The 22,557-nt window shown below is 51.5% G+C and overlaps 1 protein-coding gene across 1 annotated transcript in view; it reads left to right on the top strand.

Annotated features, from left to right (window-relative positions):
• Nucleotides 1-21,319, top strand: part of ITPKB (inositol-trisphosphate 3-kinase B) — a 67,400-nt gene extending 46,081 nt beyond the window's left edge. Inside the window, exons 3-8 of the mRNA XM_082299481.1 lie at nt 5,515-5,614; nt 6,225-6,438; nt 9,386-9,590; nt 14,638-14,739; nt 16,206-16,277; nt 18,924-21,319. Coding sequence (XP_082155607.1) covers nt 5,515-5,614; nt 6,225-6,438; nt 9,386-9,590; nt 14,638-14,739; nt 16,206-16,277; nt 18,924-19,139 — 909 coding nt within the window. The 3' untranslated portion in view covers nt 19,140-21,319. The remainder of the gene's footprint in view (nt 1-5,514; nt 5,615-6,224; nt 6,439-9,385; nt 9,591-14,637; nt 14,740-16,205; nt 16,278-18,923) is intronic.
• The last annotated feature ends 1,238 nt before the right edge of the window (nt 21,320-22,557 follow it).

Raw genomic sequence — 22,557 nt, 5'->3', positions numbered from 1 at the left:
GGAAATGCCCACTGATCCAAAGCCCCCCTCTTCCATTGCCAGCTGCTCCTCTGGCCAAAGCAAGGCTGTTCAGCTGCTGTGCAGTACAGAAGCATCGGCAAGGATGAGAGGAGTTTGTGTAGGAGGAAGATGATGTAAAATATGGGCTGTCACTTGCTGCCAGAATCAGGGTCAGTGGTCACAGCCTGGTGTGTGCTGAAGTGGTCACTGGGCTCTTTCTGTTGTTGCCGGGACAGAGGAAGCTGTTCCAGGGGCTGAGAGATGGCAAAGCCGAGTGGAGCATAATGCCAGCTCTGCACCATCACATCACAGGTTTTTCACCCAGAATCCTGCATTTTGGTCACTCCCATGCCAGGACACAGCAGGAGGAGGCATTCCGTGGTACCTGCCAGCTCTGCACTGCTGCCCTCAGCGTCCAGCACAATGAACAAAGCTGGCCTCCCCGCTGCGGCTGCAGTGACAAGGTTTTTCCCAGTCAAGGGAAACAATCATCACTAGGGAAACCTTAACTACTTTTTAAAGAGCAAAAGAAAACACATTCATTCTTTTAAACATGGAAAACTAAATGGCCTCTTTTTCCTTGGCTGCATGCGCATGGCCATGGAGCAGGCTGGCACGGAGTGAACTCTGCAGGCAAACACTCCCCCCACTCATTTAGTTATTAAAGAGGAGGGCTCTGTGGTGCAAAGGCTGCCCTTCTCAGCTCTTGCTGCCTTGTTTTATTAAACCAGAAAGGCTCCAGATTTGAGGAGTCACTTGCCGCCCCTCCTATTTGTGGGTAAGTTATCTTGGAGCCTGCAGGGACCCCTGGCACCACAGCACCACAGCTTCATGTCACTTCTTGGAAGAGCTGGAAGTGAAGCCCCCAGGAGCAGGGCTTTGTCCAAAGGGAAGGGAAAGCCAGGGTGTCACTTAGGCAAGTCCCTGGGCTGGGGGAACTCTGATGAAGTCTGGGGAAGCAGTGGACATTGGTAACACTACTGTCTCCTCATAGTTTTCCTCCACCTCTTCTGATCCTCGGATATTTCATGATTTTCCTGGGAAAAAGGAGCTGAAGTTCTTTTCACAATTGGGAAAATCATTAATTTAATGCTGCTCCCACTCTTTTCCATCCCCTGCCCCAGCTGTGTAGTCTTGCCTCTAACCATGCAGGCTGTAGTTAATAAAAAGCACTGAAATACAGGTCCAGCTCCTGCTATTTCCAGGAACGTTTAGTCCCATAAAACCATAGGAAAGCATAATTTCGGCAAATTAAATCAGTTACTGCCTATCTCTCTGGCTGAATGCATGGAAAGGGAAGAGCACCCTGCTGGCTCCATGCATGGGGAATAACACCAGTCAAATTCCACCGGTGTCCATGCTGGGAAAGGGAGGCAACAGGCAGTCCGAGAAAGGCACGTCTCCTTTGAGCAGACATTAAAGGAATAAATATGCAATAGGGAAAATGTACAGCGAGCACTGAGCTCATCAGTCACTTTTTGTTTAATCTAATTGAACACCATATATCCTCTGACCTTCTGCGCTGGCACTAAATTCTCCTGTGTTGTTCTTTCCATACGCAGCTCTATTGACAGATGGGGAAAGCCTAGAGTTTGCTTTAGGCTTCAGATAAGTAAAGTTAAACATACAGCAGATAAAATTGTTTTCCCAGCACTCCTCTCCCACTGACCAATTGTGGGTGCTCACTGGGAGGGATTAACTCCTCCGGCCTGTATCCCACCCCTGGCTTGGGGCATGGCTCTCTGCAGCGAGCAGAAGCTGTGAAAGGGCAGAGGCAGAAGCAGTGTGCTGCAGGAGCCCTGAAAAGTTCATTTTTAGAGTTGGTTCTGCAGTTGCTGAGCTTCATTTCCATGTGGCAGACTATTAGGGAAAACGGTGCCGCTCCTATCTAAATATATTTCCAGAGTCACTAAATAATTTACTGAACAGCTAATCAGTTGGCATTTGCTGATGCTGAACCAGGTTTTAAATAAAAAGTGTTGAATTGCATCAGATGCCTCGTGCATTTTCCCTGCTTATACAGCCTCCACGCTCTTGCTGCCTGTGCAAGAGTGCAGTCGGTCAACAGAGTTTTCTGGGAGGCAAGGCAACCACAGAGCTGGGTTTGGGGGAGAGCTGGGTGCCAGGGTGTCACATCAGGTGCAGGCTTTGATCATGCAAAAGACTTGGAAATGTGCTCACCTTTTGAAATGACCACCTGCAGACTCATCTCCTTGCAGGCAAATGAGAAGAGCAATCTGGCCTTTGCCAGCATCACTTGGTAATGCCACCTGCAGAGCTATTTCTTCCAGTATAGTGAAAAATCCTTTTGTCTGTATCTGGGGAGTTACCACAGATAACACCTCCATGCACGTACAGCTGTGCCTGTGCTCCTGGACATGTGAGCAAATAACTCCTTGAAATGTAAACCAAAAGTTACAGACGAGCCTGGAGGTGATGACCATATAGTTCCCAACAGGCTGTGTTAAAGAAGATTTCTTTACTGTAAATAGCCTTAATGCTCCCTTTTTCTATTAATAGCACCAGGCAGGGCAGGAGAGAGCAGAGGGGCTGTTTCCTGCATGTGGTTGTGGAGTCAGACTGCAATGGTGTGAACCTCGTGGCTCAGGTTTTCCATGGTCAGCTGCAGAACCTGACACAGGGGTTGGCATGATCAGGATCCCAAACTATGGGCTTTGAGATCTCTGAGTGCATATCAGTGTCTGAGTAAATAGAGGCCTTTTGCCATCCCCAGAGGCTGGGAAGGACCCTGCAGAGGGTCAAAAGCCACCTACCATCTCTCTTGGGGCTCGAGGGAAAGTACGAAGGCTGACTTTTTCGATCACCTCTCTACTTAAGGTGAATTTGGGTATCCTCAGGCAAAGGGAATGGCAGGATCACTGAGGACATTGACCAGTGTTGCTCCTCCATGGTGCAGCCTCCGTCTCCCCTCTGCAGCCTGTCCCAGAGATCAGATGGAGTCATGCAGCTGCTGGTTTAGTAGGGGAGCTGCACCTTGCAAAACTCAGCCTTTTGAGCACACCCACAACAGAACGACATCCTTTTGATGAAGCAAACTTTCCCTTATTACATTCAAGGGGACTCAGGCGTGAAACAAAAACCCAATGACTCCTGAAGGAATAAGAGAGACAACAGTCCCTCCTCTCCCCTGTAAGTGTCCAGTGGTTGCCCCTGTGAAGGCCAGGGAAAGGAGCTGTGTGAATCAGGATTATGGGTCACCCCTGCGGCAGTGACAACTGACCTTGCAGTTGATTTCCAGCAGGGTGGGAGTGGCTTGAAATGGATGAAGCTGCCTCAAACTTCGCCATAAAAAAAGTCATTACACATGTCCTTAAAACTTGGGTTGGAAATACCTGGCTAAAGGTGTGCCTGAAACCGGGTGAGGCCTGGATGGAAACGTTTCCCTCTGGCGTAAAGTTGGGTGAGGATGTGCTGCCTGTTCCTTGGGTGGCTGTGCTGAGTGAGTGGCTTTCTGTCTCGTTCAGAACAGCAGAATGGTTGTTGTTGCTGTGTTTTGTGTCTCCAGGGGACTCAGGGTCATTACCCTGCACTGGGAGCAGTGCTGGAATGGAGTGCATCACTCCTGGGAAAGCCCTGGCAAGGGGAAGCCAGGATGACTTGCCCTGCTTTAGGGTCTGCTTGCCTTCATTCTGCCTGCACTTTGAAGTACCTCAAGGTTTTAACTATCAAGCTCTAACCACCAAAAAACAAAATCTTGGCTGGGGAAGGCACATTGCCATGGCCTATTTCCTGGGACTGAGTGACTTATGATGCTGTGCTGCAAGTGAGGGTAGGACTCCTTATTTAGAGGAGGTGGGTCACACTCATTTGGAGTCCAAACTCCCCTGGAGACATTTTCTTTCCCCTTTTTTTCATGACATCAGCCAGGACTCGATGTTACTATTTTAAAAACAAAAGGAGGGGACACCCCCCCGCTTCCCCTTTGCTCTCTGCCAAAAGGAGAACAAAGAACAGCTAAAACACACAAGTTCTGGCACTCGGTGTGGAAATAAAAACATTCATCCTCATGTCAGGTAGGGAACTGCCCGACCCCCCTGCCAAAGCAAGCAAGCTGGGCAGCAGAGCGAGCCCACGGCATGGAGAAGCCTGGGCAAAGGGGATGCCCGGTGTCACCCCGCGCCTGGGCAGCTCCTGCCAAACTCCTGCGCTGCTGTACCACTGCCAGGCTGTGCTGGGACGCTCCCGGCCATGGGCAGCCTTCCAGGGAAGGGCTACCCTGCTCCTCCCAGGCTGTGAGGTCGGGAAGGACCTTTCTTCTTCCCTTCTCCCACCCCTCTCCTGCCCACTACTTAGGCCCTGGTGCACGGTGCAGGGGTAACCCAGTGTAATTTCCATGCTTTAGACACTACCATCTTTGTCTGGCTTCTTGCTCGCCATTTAAACATGTCAGCAGTTCCCAGCATGGATTCCTGTGCTGTGAGTTCACCCCCCGCAAGCATCCAAACTGCAAGTCGGGGCTGCTGGCTCTTCCCTGCCTGTCTGTGAAGCATTACTGGAACAGGGGCCAGTTCTCCAAACATGAGGAAGAGATTACTTGGGCTTTCTGGAAGGCTCCCTCCCATGCCTTCAGAGCGGAGCAAATGAGGATAATTTATCTGCTGGCTTCCAGCTGAACCCAGAAGCCTGGAGCAGCCAAGGACTACACTGTTTGTCCCAGCTCCTGCAAGAAGGCATTTTTCCATTGTTGCCGTTGTATATCCTTCACATAATTTGTTTGTGCCATCACCTTCTGGGGCCAAGATAAGAGGTCATCCCCTGCCTTTTACTGGCGGTGTGTTCCCTAGAACAATCCAGGGGAAAACTCGCAGGAAGGAGCCGTTGAAGGAGGCTTTTGTACGTCCAGTGCAGCCTTCGTTACAGTCATGTAAATAGTTTTGAGCAATCTATCTGGTGAGAAACACAACATGCCAGAAGGGAATTGTTCTCTGAGCTGTAGGTATGGATGGGCCAGAGCGGGCGGATCGGCGCACGTGGGTTGCCAGCTCGATGGACACAGCAGCTGCCTTTCAGGGGAACAAAAGGCAGGCAGGGAGCCTCTGTGTGCCTGTGCTCTCATTCCCCTCAGGACGTGGAGTTCGGTGTTGTGCCTGGATGGCAGGCCTGTGTTCCCTTCCCGCTCCATCTGCTGTGATCTAACACGGTGCTCAGGGATGGGTTAATGTCCTGCTGCTCCCGCAGAGGGGTGCAGCAGCGGGGACAAGGCAGTGCGGATGGCTGGGCGCTCTGCAGCAGGAGCAGCCAGCTGGAACAACACTGTAACGCCATCCACTTTAGTGAAGTTACTCGTGATTTTTGAATGTGGACTTGGGGCCCAGTGGCTCCAGCTTGGCACAGCACAATGGGAAAAGAGCAGATTTTCTGTTTGCTTCCATCCTGTGCTGGCTCTGGTGCCTCTTTCCCTATCCAAAACATCTCCATGCTGCCTGAAGTCACTTTACAGACAGTTAAAGCTTAAAACATGGCATTCACCTTCGTGATTTTTTTTCCCCTTAGAGCAAGTCATGGAGGAAGATCAAGAATATGGTGCACTGGTCCCCGTTTGTAATGTCTTTCAAGAAGAAGTACCCTTGGATCCAGCTAGCGGGACACGCAGGTATGGAGCATGGGGAGGGACAGAGTGCTGGAAAGGCCCTTGGTTATCCCAGGTTAATGGGCTTTGTTGGGCTGAACTGCTTCAGGCTGCTGCATGAGTGTCACAGCTTGCAGCTCCCAGTCTCTAGCCCAGGAGAGTGACTTACCTAAATGCCTGGGAGGGTGGTGTGAAGGTGCTCTGGGCTTTCAGTCTCACAGGGCCCACAGGTATTATTGCTGCTTTTTCCTTGAGCAGCAGAAAGCTGGGTGCTTTGGGTGAGCGCCAGGCCCACCTCCTGACCCACTGCAGAGCAGGTGATGCTGCCCAGCACAAAGGTGCCTCACACATGAGTGTAGAGACAAGGGCGTGAACCTACAGTGCAATGCACAGAGGATGTGAAGTGAACATGTTGGGTGCTGCAGGACAGTCTCTGCCCTGTTTGGGGTGACAGTGCTGGTCATAAACCTCTGGCAACCTGAGCTTTCCAGTCCCTGCCTGTGGGGACTCTTTTGGGTGCAGGTGTAAATGGAAGGGCTTCCAAGGTGTTGGGCTGCCCTTCTTGTTTTAGAAGGCACAGCATCATCCCCTCACCATCCAAAGCAAGTGCCACATTGTCCCTTGTCACCCTCAGGTAGTTTCAAGGCGGCAGCCAATGGCAGGATACTGAAGAAGCACTGTGAGTCGGAGCAGCGCTGCCTCGACCGCCTCATGAACGATGTCCTGAAGCCCTATGTCCCTGCCTACCATGGAGATGTGGTCAAGGATGGGGAGCGATACAACCAGATGGAAGATCTGCTGGCTGAGTTTGACTCCCCCTGTGTTATGGACTGCAAAATGGGGGTCAGGTGAGTGGCTTCAGGGATGTTTTATGAGTTTTAAGATGGGATACTCAAAAATAAATGCGTCTCCTGAGTAAAACTGCCTGAAACACACAATTAAGAACACCAGGCTCACCTGTCTTCAGGAAAAGCTCAGCCAACAGCAGGAGAGAGCCATGGGGAAACCTGGGTGTGGAAAGGATACACCAGGTTCCTTCCTTCACTGGTTGTTGAGACTGTCCTACATGCTGGGAAAGGTTTGCTGGGGTGGAGGGGACAGCACTCTGCTTGGGTTTGGGTACACCAGAATGGCATAGTAGCTGTTTGGAGGTCCTCTCTGCCACATGAGGACACAGCCAAGGGATGGGGTGGAGGAGATCCTGTCCAGGGTGCCAGAGGGGTGAAATAAAGACATTGAAAGGCACAATTTCAGTGAGGGAGAAATTTTCCCTCTGCGTAGCCTTTGCTCCTATGCGCACTGGAGAGATGAAATGCGTGTGCTAAGCAGTTCAGTGCCTTTCATGCAAAACTCTTGAAACATTTCCTAACAGATGAGCAACATTACCCGTGTCCTCCTTGAGAAGCATCTCCAGATCCGCCAGGATCCCAGGCTGCAGCCACTTGGCCAGCAGCAGTTTTTGAGTGAGCCGTGCCACAGCTGACAAGGGTGTCCCGAAGCAGATGTGAGCAGGGCTGGTGACCCCAGGTGGCTGCCAGTTTTGGAGCAGCCTCAGGCCACCCCTCGGCCCTGGGTGTGCTGCAGGCTGGTGGCAGGAAGGGTTGAGAACCCCGTCGCTGGCAAAGGCGCAGCCCAGACATGGTGGAGACGCTTGCGCTGCTGGAAAAGCTGATGGTTTCTGTGGGAGAGAGGAATCTTTTTTTCCCCTCCTGAATCCCGATGTGAAACTCGAACTGGCGTGCCGGGCTGTCGGCAGGGAAGAGGCGGGGAATACTTTCCACCGGAGGGGTGGAGGGAAGGGCAGAGGGCCCGGCGCAGCCATGTGGCCCCGGCTGGCACACACAGGCTGCTGTGGGAAGGAAACAGGACCTACTCTGGACCCAGACAGCAGCCACCAGAAGAAGAGCTGCTGGACAGGCTTCCCAGGTGCTCCTGTGGCTGTCTCTGGGAAGAAGAAAGCCTCCCATGCACAGATCACATGTAAGGTGATCTGTGCACTTGGGGATTTGGAGCTCAGGCAAGGGGGCAAATGCTGGGCATCGTCATCCTGAAATAAGATGGTGCTGTGGGAGGAGCTGGTGAGAGAGGATGAAGGGAGTTAATGCTGTGGAATGGGGCATCCCCATGGCCAAGCAAATAATCTGAACCTCAGGGCTGTTAAACCTGTCCTCTGAGCCAGCAGCCTGCTGCCAGGCAGATACAGGTTTGGTTATTCATGCCAACCTGGCTTTGGGACGTGGCAGCATACCATATTCACTCCTAAACAAAACATAGTCTTTCTTAAGCCTTGGTGATGGCATGAGCCTGAGGCCATGGGGAGGATACACAGACATAGATGATCTGTCATTCTGATCAGAAGGAATTCCAGCTCTCTGAGCAGTGTGAGCAGCACTTCTAGCATGCTGCTACTTTATCCTGCTGTTCTATTCCGTCTGCCCCAAAATCATGGGTTTGGAGATCTCAGCCAAAGACTTTCATTGCTTTTACCTACAGGATTTTTCAAAGGGGCTGATGGCCTGGGGATGTCTGCCCTAAGCAAAGGCACCAGTTTGCCTTGCTAAGCCTGTGGGTCTCAGGAACACTGTCCCACCGAGTCCGCACAACACCCTCCCTGTGTGTTTTGCTTGGTTCTGGAGGTGAACCACACACTCAGTGCTGGGATTTTGGCACAAGGGACGTGGGCAGAGCGCACTGTCCCTCTGCAGGGCTGGGCATGGCTATTGGGAGGTGTAGAACAGTGACAGATAGGATCATTCCTGTGTTGTTTGGCTGGGACGTCTCACCCAACCTGGTGGGTTGTTTGAGGAGAGTCTGGGCACTTTCCAGGCTGAGCCAAGGTAGATTTGGGAGCTGCAAGAGGAATTCTGTGGGGGTTTACTATTGCTGCAGGAAGTGTTACTTTGTGGATGATGGTTTTATGCATGCCAGAGTGTAGAACTTTTGCACCGCTGTGCTCTGGCACAGAGGGGTGCTTCTCTGAAGGATGGATAAAACCAAGGTCTTTGCACACTCCTCTGTACCTTCCATCCTCCTTCCCCCATTCCCCATCCTGGCTGTATCCTGTGGTCCTGGGGTAGTGGTAAGCACTTGGCCAAGATTGCCTCCCTTCCTCTGCTTCCTCTTGTAGAGAAAGCTTTTGCTAGATAGTCCACTTGAAGCAGACGTATACTGGGCAAAATCATGACCATCAGTGGAACAGCCCTGTGTGAAAACACCCTGTTTAGCAGATGGTGAGGCAGAGCTCTCATGGTGCAGAGAGTGAGGTGACAGAAAAGCACAGGAGAGGCACAGGAGCAGCTTTGGCTGACCCTCAGAGGGAGCAGCAGCTAATGCTGAAGGACAGGACATAGTAACCTCCCTCTTGCCTTCAATTCAGCTGGGTCCCAGAGCATGTTCACGGTTTCCTGGGCACACGTTGAAAGCCATGTTTAGCTTGTGAGAGCTCAGGTTTCCTGAACATTATGGGATGGGCTCCTCAAAACAAAGGGTGGCAGCAGAAGGCTGCCAGTGTGGCAGCAGCAAGGCCATGAGCACCTGTGAGAAATAATTTCCCTTGTTATTGCCACACTGGTTGTGGTTCCTTAATGAACTGAAAAGATATCGAGTGTTGATGATGGAGTGATAATTAAATCAGGATCAATTCACCTGCAGTGAGGCTTGCTCCATTATTTCCTGTGCTGCACTACTCCTTAGGGATCAGCTCTCCTGGATCAGCCTGATCTGGGGCAAGGGCTGTCTGTGGGTATACGGAACCTCTTGTGGTGGCCCTGCTCATCACCCCCTCCCTCCTTGCAGAACATACTTGGAGGAGGAGCTGATAAAGGCCCGGAAGAAGCCGAGCCTGAGGAAGGACATGTACCAGAAGATGATTGAGGTGGACCCCGATGCCCCCACCGAGGAGGAGAACGTGCTGCGGGCAGTGACCAAGCCCCGCTACATGCAGTGGAGGGAAACCATCAGCTCCACGGCCACACTGGGCTTCAGGATCGAGGGGATAAAGGTGAGTGTGGCCAGCTGTGCAGCTCAGGGGATCAGCTGCTGGGAGTGCTCGCTAGCCAAACTCACAGAGGTACACATGCAGCAGGCTGATGGTGAGACCCGGTAACATCTGGTCATCCCCAGCCCCTGCAGCCCAACCACCACCCAGGCACCTCACCCAGGGCACTGCTGCTCTTCTGAAAGCACAGCTGAGCTCAGGGCAGCCCTGCAAAAGGACAGTTTTAGACATAATCTCATTACGTCAGCTGCTTGGTTGATCTCCTTCACTGCAAAATACAAAGTGCCATCCTCCAGCTTGAAGACTCAGTTTAGTTGCTTGCTTTCAATACTGCTCTGCCACTGAGCCGAGCCTTTAATCCAAATCCCAGCTTGAACGTGTGCCGATCTGCGGTTGGAGCTGTGAGCTTAGCCACAGCAAGTAAGGAGGATGTGTTTACTTGCCTGTCCAGGAAAATTCAGCAGCTGAGCCCTATGAAATGGGACAAACACACACAGCTGCACTTTCTGTCAGCACCTGCATGCACGTGTAACCTGCTGAGTGCTCTTGCTCAGAGCGGCGCTCACGTTTTTGGAGGCATCAGCTGGGATGCTGTTGTGTCCCCAGTAGATAAGCCAGCCCAGGAGATTTTCTCCAAGCAGGCTTTGCTGTGAGAAGGGTGTCTGGGGTGGCACTCGAACAGAGTTAGGTCTGTAACCAGAGTATTAGTGATACTGCTTGCATGAACATTAGCAATGGCCTCTGCCTTTTGATAGCCAGCCAGCATGAATAAAAGGTAATACCACACTTGAGCGAAGGGTTTCATCGCATGCCTGGGCATGGTGTTGGCTTGGCAGCCACAGGGAGCTCTGTCAAGTTGTGCTTGCAGTAATTCAAGCTTGGGGTGCTGCTGAGGGCCCAGGCAGTAGCTCAGGGCAGCCAATTGCTCTTAGTGGAAACGATGGCTCAATTTCTTCATGTGTCTTGGTTGGAGGAGTTTCTTTCTCTTGGTCACAGATCGTTTTTCTCTCTGAGCTGGGCAGGATTCTTCCAGAGTGCCCATCCAGGTTCCTGTAGCCTAACCTCCTTCCTGAAGATAGTGGTGTCAAAATGATAGTTTTAAAACAAATGAAGCTGTTCGCTGATAAAGCCCTCACACCAGATTTTGTAGACTTCCCTGGCAGTGTTTCCCTTCACCTCAGCAGCAAACAAATGCAGGTGTTAGACTGTGGGTTTAAAAGGAGGTCAGCAGAAGGGGGTCACTCAGAGCTGCTACTCTAACCACCCACAGAAGGAAGTTTTCTCTTCCTCTGTGCATGTTGCACCTTCTTCATTCAGCTCTTTCATGGCCAGCAGGATACAGTGCATTTATCTCTAACTCAACCCCTCTCAGAAACCCCAGGAGCAGCTCTTGGGCTGAGCCCCTTCAAGAGTTTCCTGGCAAGCCGTGCGAGGCACCTCTGCCTGTCCCATGCCTTTGCCTGGGACAGTGCCAGCCATGCTCCCCCCAACAGCTTTCTGCAGTCCCTCCATTGGGTCAGGGCACTTGCCTGCTCGTGCAGCTCTTCCCTGATTTCCCAGGTCTCCCAAAGACCCTTTCCTGCTGTGGATGCCCATAAGCACACTGTGAACTGCTCCAGCCTGGGACAACCCCATGCCTACTTCCCATTGCTGCTGTTTTGCTATTTATAAAACTGAGGCTGTATAAAAAAGGGGTGTACCAGTTGGGACCAAAGCTCCCATGCACTGCTTCTTCTCCCTGCTTTCTTGGTGTAATCAGAAATATCTGTCTATTTATAGTCCAACATGATATATCCTTGGCCTCCAGTGGTGCTTCTCAGTCTGGGAACGTTTAGGAGGCTTTACCACAAGAGCAGGTCATATGTGAAGCACTTGAAATTAAAAAATATGAAAAAAAACAAACCCAAAACCCAATCATGTTCCCAGGGTGGCCAAAAAACACCATGGAGGGAAATAAAAGCCATAAAGGAGTTACGAGATTGCACCTCTGCTTAGCCGACCATGAACGAGTTGCTGTCTGATCTGAGCAGTGGATTTTTTTTCAAAGAGGTGAAGCAGCCCTTTAATTGAAAAATGTTGAGAAGTGCTGGCCTCCAGCAGTATTCCTGCTGCTGCTGCTGGGGGGCTGACTAATTTGATCAAGGCTTTAATTACTGTAATTCTCCCTGAATCCCTCAGCTTCTAGGTTATTTTCCCCTAAGCTAAAGCATTAGCAGTTCATGCTGTTTCACAGCTGGCTTTTTTTCCAACAGGGCTGGTCTGTTGGATGTATCCCTGTTGTTCTCCCTATTTCTGGGATTGAGTTTCTGTGTTAGGGATAAGTGCCTTCAGTGCCCTGGCTGTGTCCCCAAGTTTGATTTCTTGCTGTGGGTGCTTCCCTGTGAGGAGCAGCGGTGAATCTGCCCTACCCCTCGCTCACGGCTGGAGGCTGCTAGAGGAGAGTACTGAGAAGTGCAAGGGAAGGACAGGATTTGACCCTGGGCAAGTGGGAAGGGGTCATAGGAAGGAGAGGAGCAGCGGTAGCGTTTTGGATAGCATGGGCAGGTAAGGTGAACAGGCAACTCAGGGTTGGGCATGAGGATAGAAACCCTTTCCTGGCTGAGCTCTCCCTCTCCCACGTGGCCTTGAGGATCCAGTTCTTCCTCTTTAAAATGGAAATTTTCCTCTGCAAAAGGAGATAATGACATTCATCTAACTTTCTGGAATAGCTTGAACCTGTTGGAAACAGTAGCTATTAATAAAATTTCCATGCTGAAAGTAACACAAGTGATCCCTGGTGGCCCAGCTGAAACTTGCTGGGGCTCACTGTAAGAAGTGACACTCTTGAGCTGCTGCTCTGGTCTGAGTATTACTCACCACTGCCTGCAGCAAGGCCATGGTGGGATGGCATTCCCCAGGGCTGGAATGTTTGCAGGGTCACCAAACCAGCCTGGAAAGCCTCCATCTAACTTTGCCAAGCCAGGCAGCTCACAAGCCCCATCCAAGGCCAGGCGCAGTGCTGGAGGTGGATCTGGCTGACCCCATCCCTGCCCCAGTGACGCCAGCGCGAGCTGGAATCGCTGGTGGGGCGGAGGTTGTGATAGCCCTTATCAGCCCCCCTCACATTTCTTCTGTGTGGAAGGCAGCCCCCTCGGGGCTCAGACACCTGTGAATGTCATGGCAGTTGTCAGCCTCATGGCAGCAACCTCTGGCTCATCAAGGAAACTGCAGGAGGCGGGTAATGCTGGGAGCAGCACTATGGATAGGCTGCTTGGCTTTCCTGAAGCTGAGATTGCCTTATCTGAAAGGCCATCTGTGATTCTCGTTTATTTTTAGGAGCACTTAGAAGTCCATCTCCTTTCTTGGATGCTTTGTGGAAAGTTGTGCTCTTTACACGTGAAAGTAGTGCTGTGGCTCTTCTCCAGATTGATATCAGTCGTCCCTCTGGGAGAGGGTGGGTTGATTTCTGAGCTGCCACGTCAGGGCTCATATGAGGGACATATAGCAGCAAAGAGCCCTTCCCCTGTGCATCCTCAGCGAGGTCACAGCTGAAAGCAGAGATCCCAGCTCTATGTGGTCCATCAGCAGCACAGAGTTTCCAGCGAAAAGGTTGTCCCTGACCCCTGCCAATACACACTCTGCCAGCCCTGAGCATTGCTTTTACACCCTGTGGCAGCACAATGGTCAGCCTGAGTCCAGGGTAATTTGGAGCTGGATGCAGTGGTTGCAATCTCTAGAAACAATGGTTTTCCTGGAGGTTTTCTTTTGTATGTTGCTTTTGTTACCACCTTTGTTAATGCTTACACAAAACACAAGCTGGAAGCTGAAGTGTGCTGTGTGATTCATCCCAAACTGCACTTCAGGTGTTGGTTGCTGGTGGGCTCGCCTTGGGCACTCGACCTTCCCCCATGTGCCATGCCCACAGCAAGCCCCCTGTCCAGGGGGATGCACATTGCCCTCTGCTGGGGCACTTCCCTGGATGGGTCTCAAACCTCCAGGGCAGGTGATTTCATTGTGCCTTCTTCCTCCCCCAGCCTCTACTCTGCTCCTTCATCCTTCATCTTCCCCAGCCCACAGGATGTCTTTTGGCCCCTGTCCCTTCGCTCTATTGTGTGCAAACGAGCTGTCTGGAGCAGTGGGATGGAGCCCTGCAATGGAGCTGTGAGCACAAGCAAGTGTGGTTTAAAATAGCCCCTGTATCCAGGAAGTGAGATCTGCCTGCCTGTCCCACAGCCCCTCTGGACAATGAAACGAGTTGATGTAAAAATCAGAGCCCCAGAAAGACCAGGGAAATGGGGAGAGACCTACAAAGCTGCCCAGAGGTTCGGACAGGAGCCTCTGGGCCAGGGCTGAGTGTCATCCCTGCAGTGGACAAGCCATGCCATCCCCATGGCAGGCCAAGGATGGATGTGCCTCTGGGGAATAGGCAGAGGAGAGCACAAGGCTGCTCGCTGCATCTCGGTGCCAGGCTGCTGCCTTGGAGGGTCTGTGATCCATGGACTAGCAAAGGACCAGTGAGGTCAGGCAGCCATGGGGCTTGCTCCTTGCTGCAATGGTCCATGGAGGGTTTCTCATGGAGGGGTTTTGTGCCTGCTCCCAAGATGTTGTTTCCATCCACACTCAGTTTTGTCCCATCATGATCATGCTCCGCTGTTCTCCCCAAGCCAGGGAGACAGTCCAGGGCTGGTGTCAGTGCCATGCTCAGCCACAGCAGCCATGGGAAGCCATTTGGACACAGAAACACCAGAAACAGGTAGTCTCCAGCCTCTGTTAGCAGCAAGCACTAGGTCTGTGAGAGAGAGTTTGTCCACATTGCCAGCGACCTTGGCAAGTGTTTGATGATGGGAAGTTCCATTTGCCGTAGAGGTCAATGCATCAGGGCTGTGGGATACCTTGGGATGTGCAAGCAGAGACCCGCTGCCTTTGCTCACCCCTGCTCCACAGGCAGATCCTTCAGCTGCCAAAAATGCTGGTCACATCCTACTCGGCAGCATGCGTGGCTGCAGAAACATTACTCCTGCCCCAACTCCCTTCTTCCCCATCCCACTCACCACTGTCCCTTCTTTTCAAGAAAGAGGACGGCACTGTGAACCGGGACTTCAAGAAGACACGGACAAAGGAACAAGTAATGGAGGCCTTCAGCGAGTTCACCAGAGGAAACAGGAACGTTTTGGTGAGTGGGGGATGTTCAGGGGACTGCCTGGAGAGAGCATTTCCTGTGGAGCCTGGCCTCAGCACATCAGGTCCCTGCACTGCAGGGGTGAAGCCTGAGCAATCTCTCATAAAAAAGCTTGAGAAATGTTGAAAAGAAACACCATGCAGGGTGCAGGGTGAAGGGAAAGCAGTGGAGAGCTGGGAGGGGACTTGACTGCAGCAGCACTGCTTGACCCGAGTCTGAGTCTGCTGAAGATCTCCAGGGTTGGCTCCCCAAACCCACTGAGGAGTCACAGCCATGCTCTGTCCCTCATCCCTGGGCTGGTGGTCACCCCTGAGCCCACTCTGTACCCCAGTCTGAGTGGTGGGGGCTCCCAGCCTGGCAGGGTGGGCTGCCTGTGCCTGGTCTCGCAGAAGGGTGGCCCTGTGCCAGGCACGCTTCACATGGGCAAGCCACAGCCAGCATTTTCCAGGCTTCTCTAAGTTGCCAGGAGAATAAGAGATCTGGCTGTAAACAATTTACACCAACTGTGTCAAATAACCTATTTGACAAAGCGCTCCCATTTTAAGCTGTACTGTATAAAGTCTCCAAACGCAAGGCTCCAGCGGGAGTGGCCTTTGGCACTGCCTCCTTCAAACTGGCATGCTTGCTTTCACCAGTTACCCAGGGATTATTCCTGGATCTGAAGATGAAGTAGCCTGGCTACATTTTATCCCCAAAGAACTTGGAGCCCACATCATGCCTTGCCTCTGGATGGGGCTCCTTGGCCAGAGCATTTTAATCCAGTGACCCCCACCTGTCCTCTTGCAAGTGTGTTACAGTGCCCAGATACCTGCTGTGTGTATGTGTGTTCCTGTGCTTAATTCTTCTATCTAAACCCCAAAATCAGTGGAGCCCCGTGAGACTCTTTAGTGCCTTCCAGCAATTTGCAGGGATGCTCAAACAGGCTGGTGGGTCTTGACCTTTGTGCTGGCCATCGTGAAAGCCCTTCCTCCTATAGGACTAACTTTACAAAAGTGCTGATAACAGAGTTGCAGAAGTGTCTCGTGGTGTGTGACTGACTGAGTGCTAAACTTACAGATGAAGTGAAGAGTTGATCTATTAAGAGAGTGCAGGGGAGAGGAAAAAGTAGCAGCTGCTGAATTAGGTGTTCCCTCCATGGATGCAGCAGGGACACTCTGCAGAAAGCAAATCCTTTCACTAAGTTTTGAAAGCCACGGGAGCTCACAGGGTGCTGTAGAAGCCAAAAGCATAAGTGGATGGTAAAACAGAGGGGATACTCTCCAAAGGGAGCGGTCTGTGTGAGGATGCTGGTGCAGGGCGTCGGAGGAACACCCTCGGTGTCTCTCCATGCGAACATGGTATCATGGAGACCATGCTGGGAGCAGGGGTGACTTCCCTGTCTGCCCCAATGCTGTAGTTTTTATGTAGGTTTCCTGCAGCACTGATGGCTTGGATTTGGTTTTTTTTTTTTGTAATTCCAGAACAGTTATCTTAACCGGTTGAAGGGTATCCGCGCTACCCTGGAGACATCCCCGTTCTTCAAGTGCCACGAGGTAATACTGGTGTTTAGATAGATCTGCCTGGAGAGGCAAACTGTTTAATCTCAGCTTGTCCAAGGAGAGAAGTCAAAGTCAGAGGCTGTTTTATTCTTATGTGCATATATATCCGTGTTTTCATATGTGTATCTAATACTTATGTGCAAATACAGATGGTAACATACAATGTTTATGTGTCTGACATGGGCTCAAATCTACTGAAAGCCAATGTTTAAACAGATTAAAAGATCTAGGAGGAACTTGGGCTGTTTATGACAGGGAAAATTCCTTAGTGTAAAAGCACAGGGGTTTTCTCAGGAGAAATGTCTGTTTGAATGCATGTCAGGTATCATTTGGCTGCCAGTTGCTCCACATGATCAAACAAGGCTTCAACACAGCCATAAATTGCAGATACCCCAAACCTGCCTTTCCTGAGCTGGTTGGAGCACTTCAGTATGAACTCTTCCTTTCAAAGGACTTTCCTACAGAAATGGCTGCCCATGATAGCAACATTTTCTATAGCGAAGATTCAGTGCTGATGTGAAAACAAGGAGGGAATGTTACCTTTTTTGGCCATTTCAGGAACTGAAATGCTCCACAATTTAGTGCAGTAATTTTGCTATTGCATCTACTTAACAAAACGTGGGAGTGCGTGTCCTTGTCACGTGTTGTGTAGGAACAAAAGAGCCTCATAGGAACCTTTGACTCCCAGGGCTCGGGAGCCACAGCTCCAAGAGTCCACTGTCCCTCATCCAGAGCCACAGGAGACACCTCAGCCCCGGCACACACGGAGGGCCCTGCCGGGATCCAGAGGCAGATGGGGCTGTGCCTCCTGGTGGCAGCGCCTGGAGAGCAGTTGGAAGGGAAATGTCAAAACTGAGGGTTTCAGGTCAGCTCAACACAGGAAACAGAATTCTCCCTGAAACCGAGTGCCAGGGTTTCATTTGAAAACACAGAAACAAAGCAGCCTTTCAAAGAGGGTTTGAAAGAAGTTTCCACTCCTTAAAAACTAAAAAGCAGCAGCTTTGACTTCCCATCCCGCTTCGAGATGAAGCACAGCAGAAGGTCTGCCAGGCTCTGTGTTCCTCCATGGGGCCCTTGCTGAGCAGGGCTCCTCCAAGGAGCTGCAGGGCAATTGGGTAGTCCAGGACAGGCAAATGAAGAATGTCAGCAAAAGGCTTTTCCTTAAAATTAGAATGCTCTGTCCTGGCCAAGAGAGGACTATAAGAGGTTAGCAGGAGGAGAGCTAAAGATAAGCATTTCTCGGAAATAATACGCATCTCTGGACCTTGGATGTTTTCCCAACGCACTGGAGGAAAAAGTCTCCTGAAAAATGTAAATTCATAACAGCTTTTGCAAACAGTACATGCATCCTGTTCAAAACCCTCGTCTAAAGGCAAACGTCAGCCTAAGCCCTGCTGATAGCACGGATGAGGGAGTCCCCAGTAACATTTAGTGCTGTTTTTTTGGAGGGCTGACACCAGCTGGATTCTCTTCCATGTACCAGCACATCATAAGGGGCACTCGTGGCTCTCAGTGCACTGCATCACCTCTGCTACAGCCCTTGCACTCTGGTCATCAAGGTCCCTGTTTGTGACACAGGGGCAAGTGAGTTCGTAATTCACCAATTCATGCACATCAGAGAGAGTTTGGAAAGGAGTTTTCATTTGGGACAGCTCTGAAACACACCCACTGATGCTTTTCTGTAGAAGCCGCTGCTAAAATCTTCTGACTGGAGGAGCAGATTCAGCAGAAGAGCACGATGGTGGCTGGCCTGATAGTGATACACATTTCCTAAGCACTGGGAAGCCACAGCAGAGCTGCTGCTGGGTGTCCTCCTGGCTGGGACTGTGAGCCAGGATGGGTCAGGATGCCTAGCTGGAGATACCCACCTGCTGAGCCTCTCTCTGCTCTGTGCATGGTGACCATTGGGCTTGTGGGGTCTCATCCCACTGCAACAGGCCTTGAGACTCCTGCTGTCAGGGCCCAAATGCACCTGTGGGCTTCCATGGGCTTGCTGAGGCCACTGCTTGCTACAGGATTTTCCCAAAGGTCAATCAGGATATGAATGAGGCCTTCAAAGCAAATGTAGCTGAGTGAACTCAGGGAAAAGGAAATCCATGAGCATGCAGCTCTGTACCTTGCATCCCCAGAGTGCTGTAAGCACCAGGACAATGTTCTAGGGGCAATCTGGGTGTGATTGGATGGTGTTTGAGGCAGGAGACAGCACATTGCAAGTAACTTGGAGTGTCCCCAACCCTGTGGTGGTGCCTGCAGGATTGGTGAGTGCAAAGAGCACAAGCTGATCACAAAGAACCAGCCTTGAAAAAATCCCCATCTGAAGGCTGAGACAATTCATCTCATTCCTTCCTAGGGGACCTTGTCTCAGTTTCCAAAATGACATCTCTTATCTTTCATGCCCATGTTTTTCTGATCCTCTCCTTCTGCCAAGACCTGGGATTTGTATGAGTAAATCAGCTTGTCCAAATGCCCCATTTGCATGTGCAAACACAACCAGCAGCACCTAGAGTTTGCTTTTCCTCATGCAGGAAATTGCAGCAGCATCTCTTGTAAATGCAGCCTGAGATGAGGTATCTGAAAGCCCCCAAAGAGGGCTGCAAATGAGCAACAGGAGCACCACTAACTGGTCTCACCTCTCCACAGGTAATTGGGAGCTCTCTGCTCTTCATTCACGACAAGCAGGAACAAGCCAAAGTCTGGATGATTGACTTTGGGAAAACCACCCCACTGCCGGAGGGACAAGTTCTCCAGCACAACGTGCCCTGGGTGGAAGGGAACAGAGAGGATGGCTACCTCTGGGGGCTGGACAACCTCATTCAGATCCTGACAGAGTTGTCCCAGAGCGAAGACTTGCATTAAAGCCGCGCATCTGACTCTGCCACTACCCCCAGCCTGCCCCCGACTGACTCTTCTGAACTGCACTACAAGACACTTTCCAGCCCTCGCCCTCCCCATTTGAAAGCTATACTCTCCCTATTTAATGTGTTTTTGTTGTGGTTTTTTTAGGTTGTCTTGGTTGTTCCCCCCCCCCCCCCCTTGTAAATAGAGAGCTAACCTGCCAGAACAAAAGCTGGACTTGAAACCTTGGCTTTGCAAAGTCAGTGGGAGCAGGCAGCCAGGAGCAGCCCCTGGCCAGGAGGGGTTGCTTAGGCAAGTGCATGCTTCGCCTGTTGTGCTCTTGTCTCTTGCTCAGCGTGATGTTAAGAGGGCTGGCAGAGGAAGGAGCCTCCTCCTGCACCGGGATTGTCCTGAAAACACTCAGTGGTCATGCCCAGGACCCTCTGGCAGCCAGAGTGTGAGTGAGGTGTGGAGATGGTGAAGGACACTGTAGTGGGAGCCCTTTCTTTGCCAGCACCTTTCAGCCCAGGTAGCTGGCTGTGCCAAGTTTTTTCAGAGAGGCTAGAAAGGCAGATTTGGGTTTTAATTTGTGTTCAAGACATCCTGTAGAGGTTGCTCAGTAATTTTTGAGTGGCACTGGAGGGTGAGGGTTTCCCTCCTGCTGCAGAGCCATGTAGTCAGGCACAGGTATTTGCCATGGCCGGGTGCTTCCCACCCACATCCCCCGTGCTGGGTGCCCTGGTGAGTAAAACTGGACTCCTCTCTAAAGCCCCAGCTCCCCTGCTAGGAACTGCTTCCAGCCTACCTTAGCTGGGGTCTCCAATCCTCCCTAGCTGGGAAAAATAGCTTATAAAGGACTACTATGAGACCTAAAGTAGCCATCCAGGTTGATAAGTCTTTTTTGTCAGCAGCTGAGCACGTGTGTAGTGCCACCAATGCCCACAGCTAGCCCAGGGCAACCCTCCTGTCTGGAGCATCTCTGTAATTTCCATCTGCATCAGGTGCAGGGTTACAGCAGCAAGGCAGCTCCTGGGTCAGCCACCTTTGGCAAAGCAGAGTCGGGGTCAGGCATCCCCGTGCCTTCCCCTTTTTCCGCAGAGCTGGCTGCCTGTGGCTGCACTGCTCCCCAGCCTGCTGGGGCCGTGTGATGGCCCCGCTCCTGCGAAAACACCCAGTTCCCTATTTAGGGTGGAGGCTATTTTTTAACTTCCTGGAACATTTGAACCAAGCGGCGGCAGGGCTGGCACGCTAAAGGTCATCCCTGGAGAGGCGGGCGGGGAGGGGAGGCTGCGGCAGGCTGGGAGCCCTCACATCGAGGAGCGTGCAGCACCGGAGGCGGTGCAGGAGCTTGGCAGCCACGCACCCCTCGCCTGCTCCATCCATCCCCAAGCCCACTGTCCCGTGTCGTGCCCCAGGAGCAGGGCTCCAGAGCCCCTCTGCCATAGTTTGGTGGGTCCAGCACCCTTGATGGGGGAGACCTCCCTTGCAGCAATAAGGAGGAGTTGGCCACCAAGCCACCTGCAGCCAAGCGTCTTTCCCAAGGACTGAAGTTTCCGAAGGTTTTTCTCACTTCGTATGTCACCAGACAGGTGTCTTTCGCTCATCGGATGCCATTGTAAATGGTTGCACTGTTTTAGCTCCTCTCCAGGCTTTCTAGAATAGCCCATGTGGAAGTGCCTTATAGACTTGACTCTGTTCCATTAGTGTCATGGAAAAGGTTGGGTTTTTTTGGTTTGTTTTTTTTTTTTTTTTTAAGTTATATTTATTTTCATCCCATTTTAATTGCACAAAACACTACAATTTAATGCATGGAATCCTTCTGGTTTTTTTAAACTGTGTTTTTAGTTTTTAAGCCATGCCTTTTTCCAGCTTTGGAGAAAGGCTGTGAACAGATACGCGTAGCTGTGTACCACTTACCGCTGTACTTTAGCTTCGAGCTGCTCTTATATATGTACGTTATTTTTTAAGCCTGTTTATAAACCAGATTCCTCGCTTCATGGCTTCGGAAGAAGCAGATTGTTGCTCTCAGATGTCTCATGCCTTCCTGGAGGCTGGAACGGTTGCTGTGAGGGATTTTCCCTGCTCCCACCACCCCTCTCGGTCATTGGGTAATACAGAAAAAAAATCCAAACCGCTCTGGAACACCAACGCACAGTGCCTGTAAAATAGTCGTGTAACATTGCAAATAAAGGCATATGGGAAGCATTCCCCTGGTGTGCAGTCAGTGTCTGCCCTGTGCAGCTTTGTGGCAGCCTTGCAACAGCCTTTCATGTCCACGACTGGGGGGGAATCAGGCTCCAGCAGTGCTGCACAAAAGCGAGAGTAGAGAAGGACCCTGTGCTGGGAACAGATCCTGACAAACAGGAACTGGCTCTGCAGGGAGCAGGGCAGGGGCAGAGCAGAACTGGGGCTGTGGGGGCCCAGGCTCCATGGGAGCGACCTGCCAGAGAGGCCTGAATTTCTCCATCCCCCTTCTGCAGGGAAGGCCACTGAAGGCAGCTCCAAGTTTTTTGGAATGTTTTTGGCTCCCACTGAGCGGTTTCTGAATTCCACCCTGTGATTTCTGCACTGGAGAATACCAAAGTGCCCAGGAGAATCAGAACTGCTTGGCACAAGCGAACACTCTGCCTGCTCCTCTCCCTCTCAGCTGCACTATAGGCAGGGCCAGAGGGAGTGCTTCGGACCAAAGGCTACAAAAAACCCGTCAGATTGTTTCTGCAATGAAGGAGGAATCAGGTTGTAGAGCCTGAAGGCAGCTCCTTTCCCTCCTGGTTGGCTGTGCAAGCACAGGACAGCAGGAGCTGTCCTGGCACAGATGTGGCTGAGGAGGGGCAGGTGGGCTGCCCCATAGGAAAGCCAGATTTAGTGCCCAGACCACCAGGAGCAGCCTGGCCTGGGGACCAGTCCTGGCTCACCACAGGTCCTCTAAAACAAGCTGCAGGGGAAACCCTGCAGCCTGGAATTTGAAAGCTAGAAACCTTGGTTGTAGGCAGAGCTGGCAGACACTGGATGTGAGGCTGCTGCCTGTGCACCAGCGATCTCTCCTGGGCTGTGGGAAAGCAAACACATTTCCTGTCTGGCTGCTGAGCTCACTCCGGCAGAGCTGACTGCCTGTTTTACTTATAGGTCCAGTTTTTGGGGTCTCTCTGGTATTTGATTCCTCTTCCTACCTTCAGAGGAAAACAAAAGCCTCCAAAACGTACCCAGCTGCACCCTCAAAGGCGAAAACAGAGGGTGAAGAGCCCTGTTCTGTGAAAACCTCCTTTGAGAGTTGAGGAAACACCATGACATTGTGGTGGAGAGTGTGCAGAAAAATTCACAACACCAGAGGTTCATGTCCAGAAAGGAGACAGAGGAGTCCTGTAACTATTCAAATAAAGGGAGAGGCCATGGGGCATTTCCCCTGAGGTCTCTCAAATTATTGGAGGATGCAGCCTCC

Source organism: Coloeus monedula, assembly GCF_965178545.1.
Source record: "Coloeus monedula genome assembly, chromosome: 2".
Lineage (NCBI taxonomy): Eukaryota > Metazoa > Chordata > Aves > Passeriformes > Corvidae > Coloeus > Coloeus monedula.
Note: the sequence above shows the minus strand (reverse complement) of the source record. Positions and strands in the feature narration are given on the sequence as shown.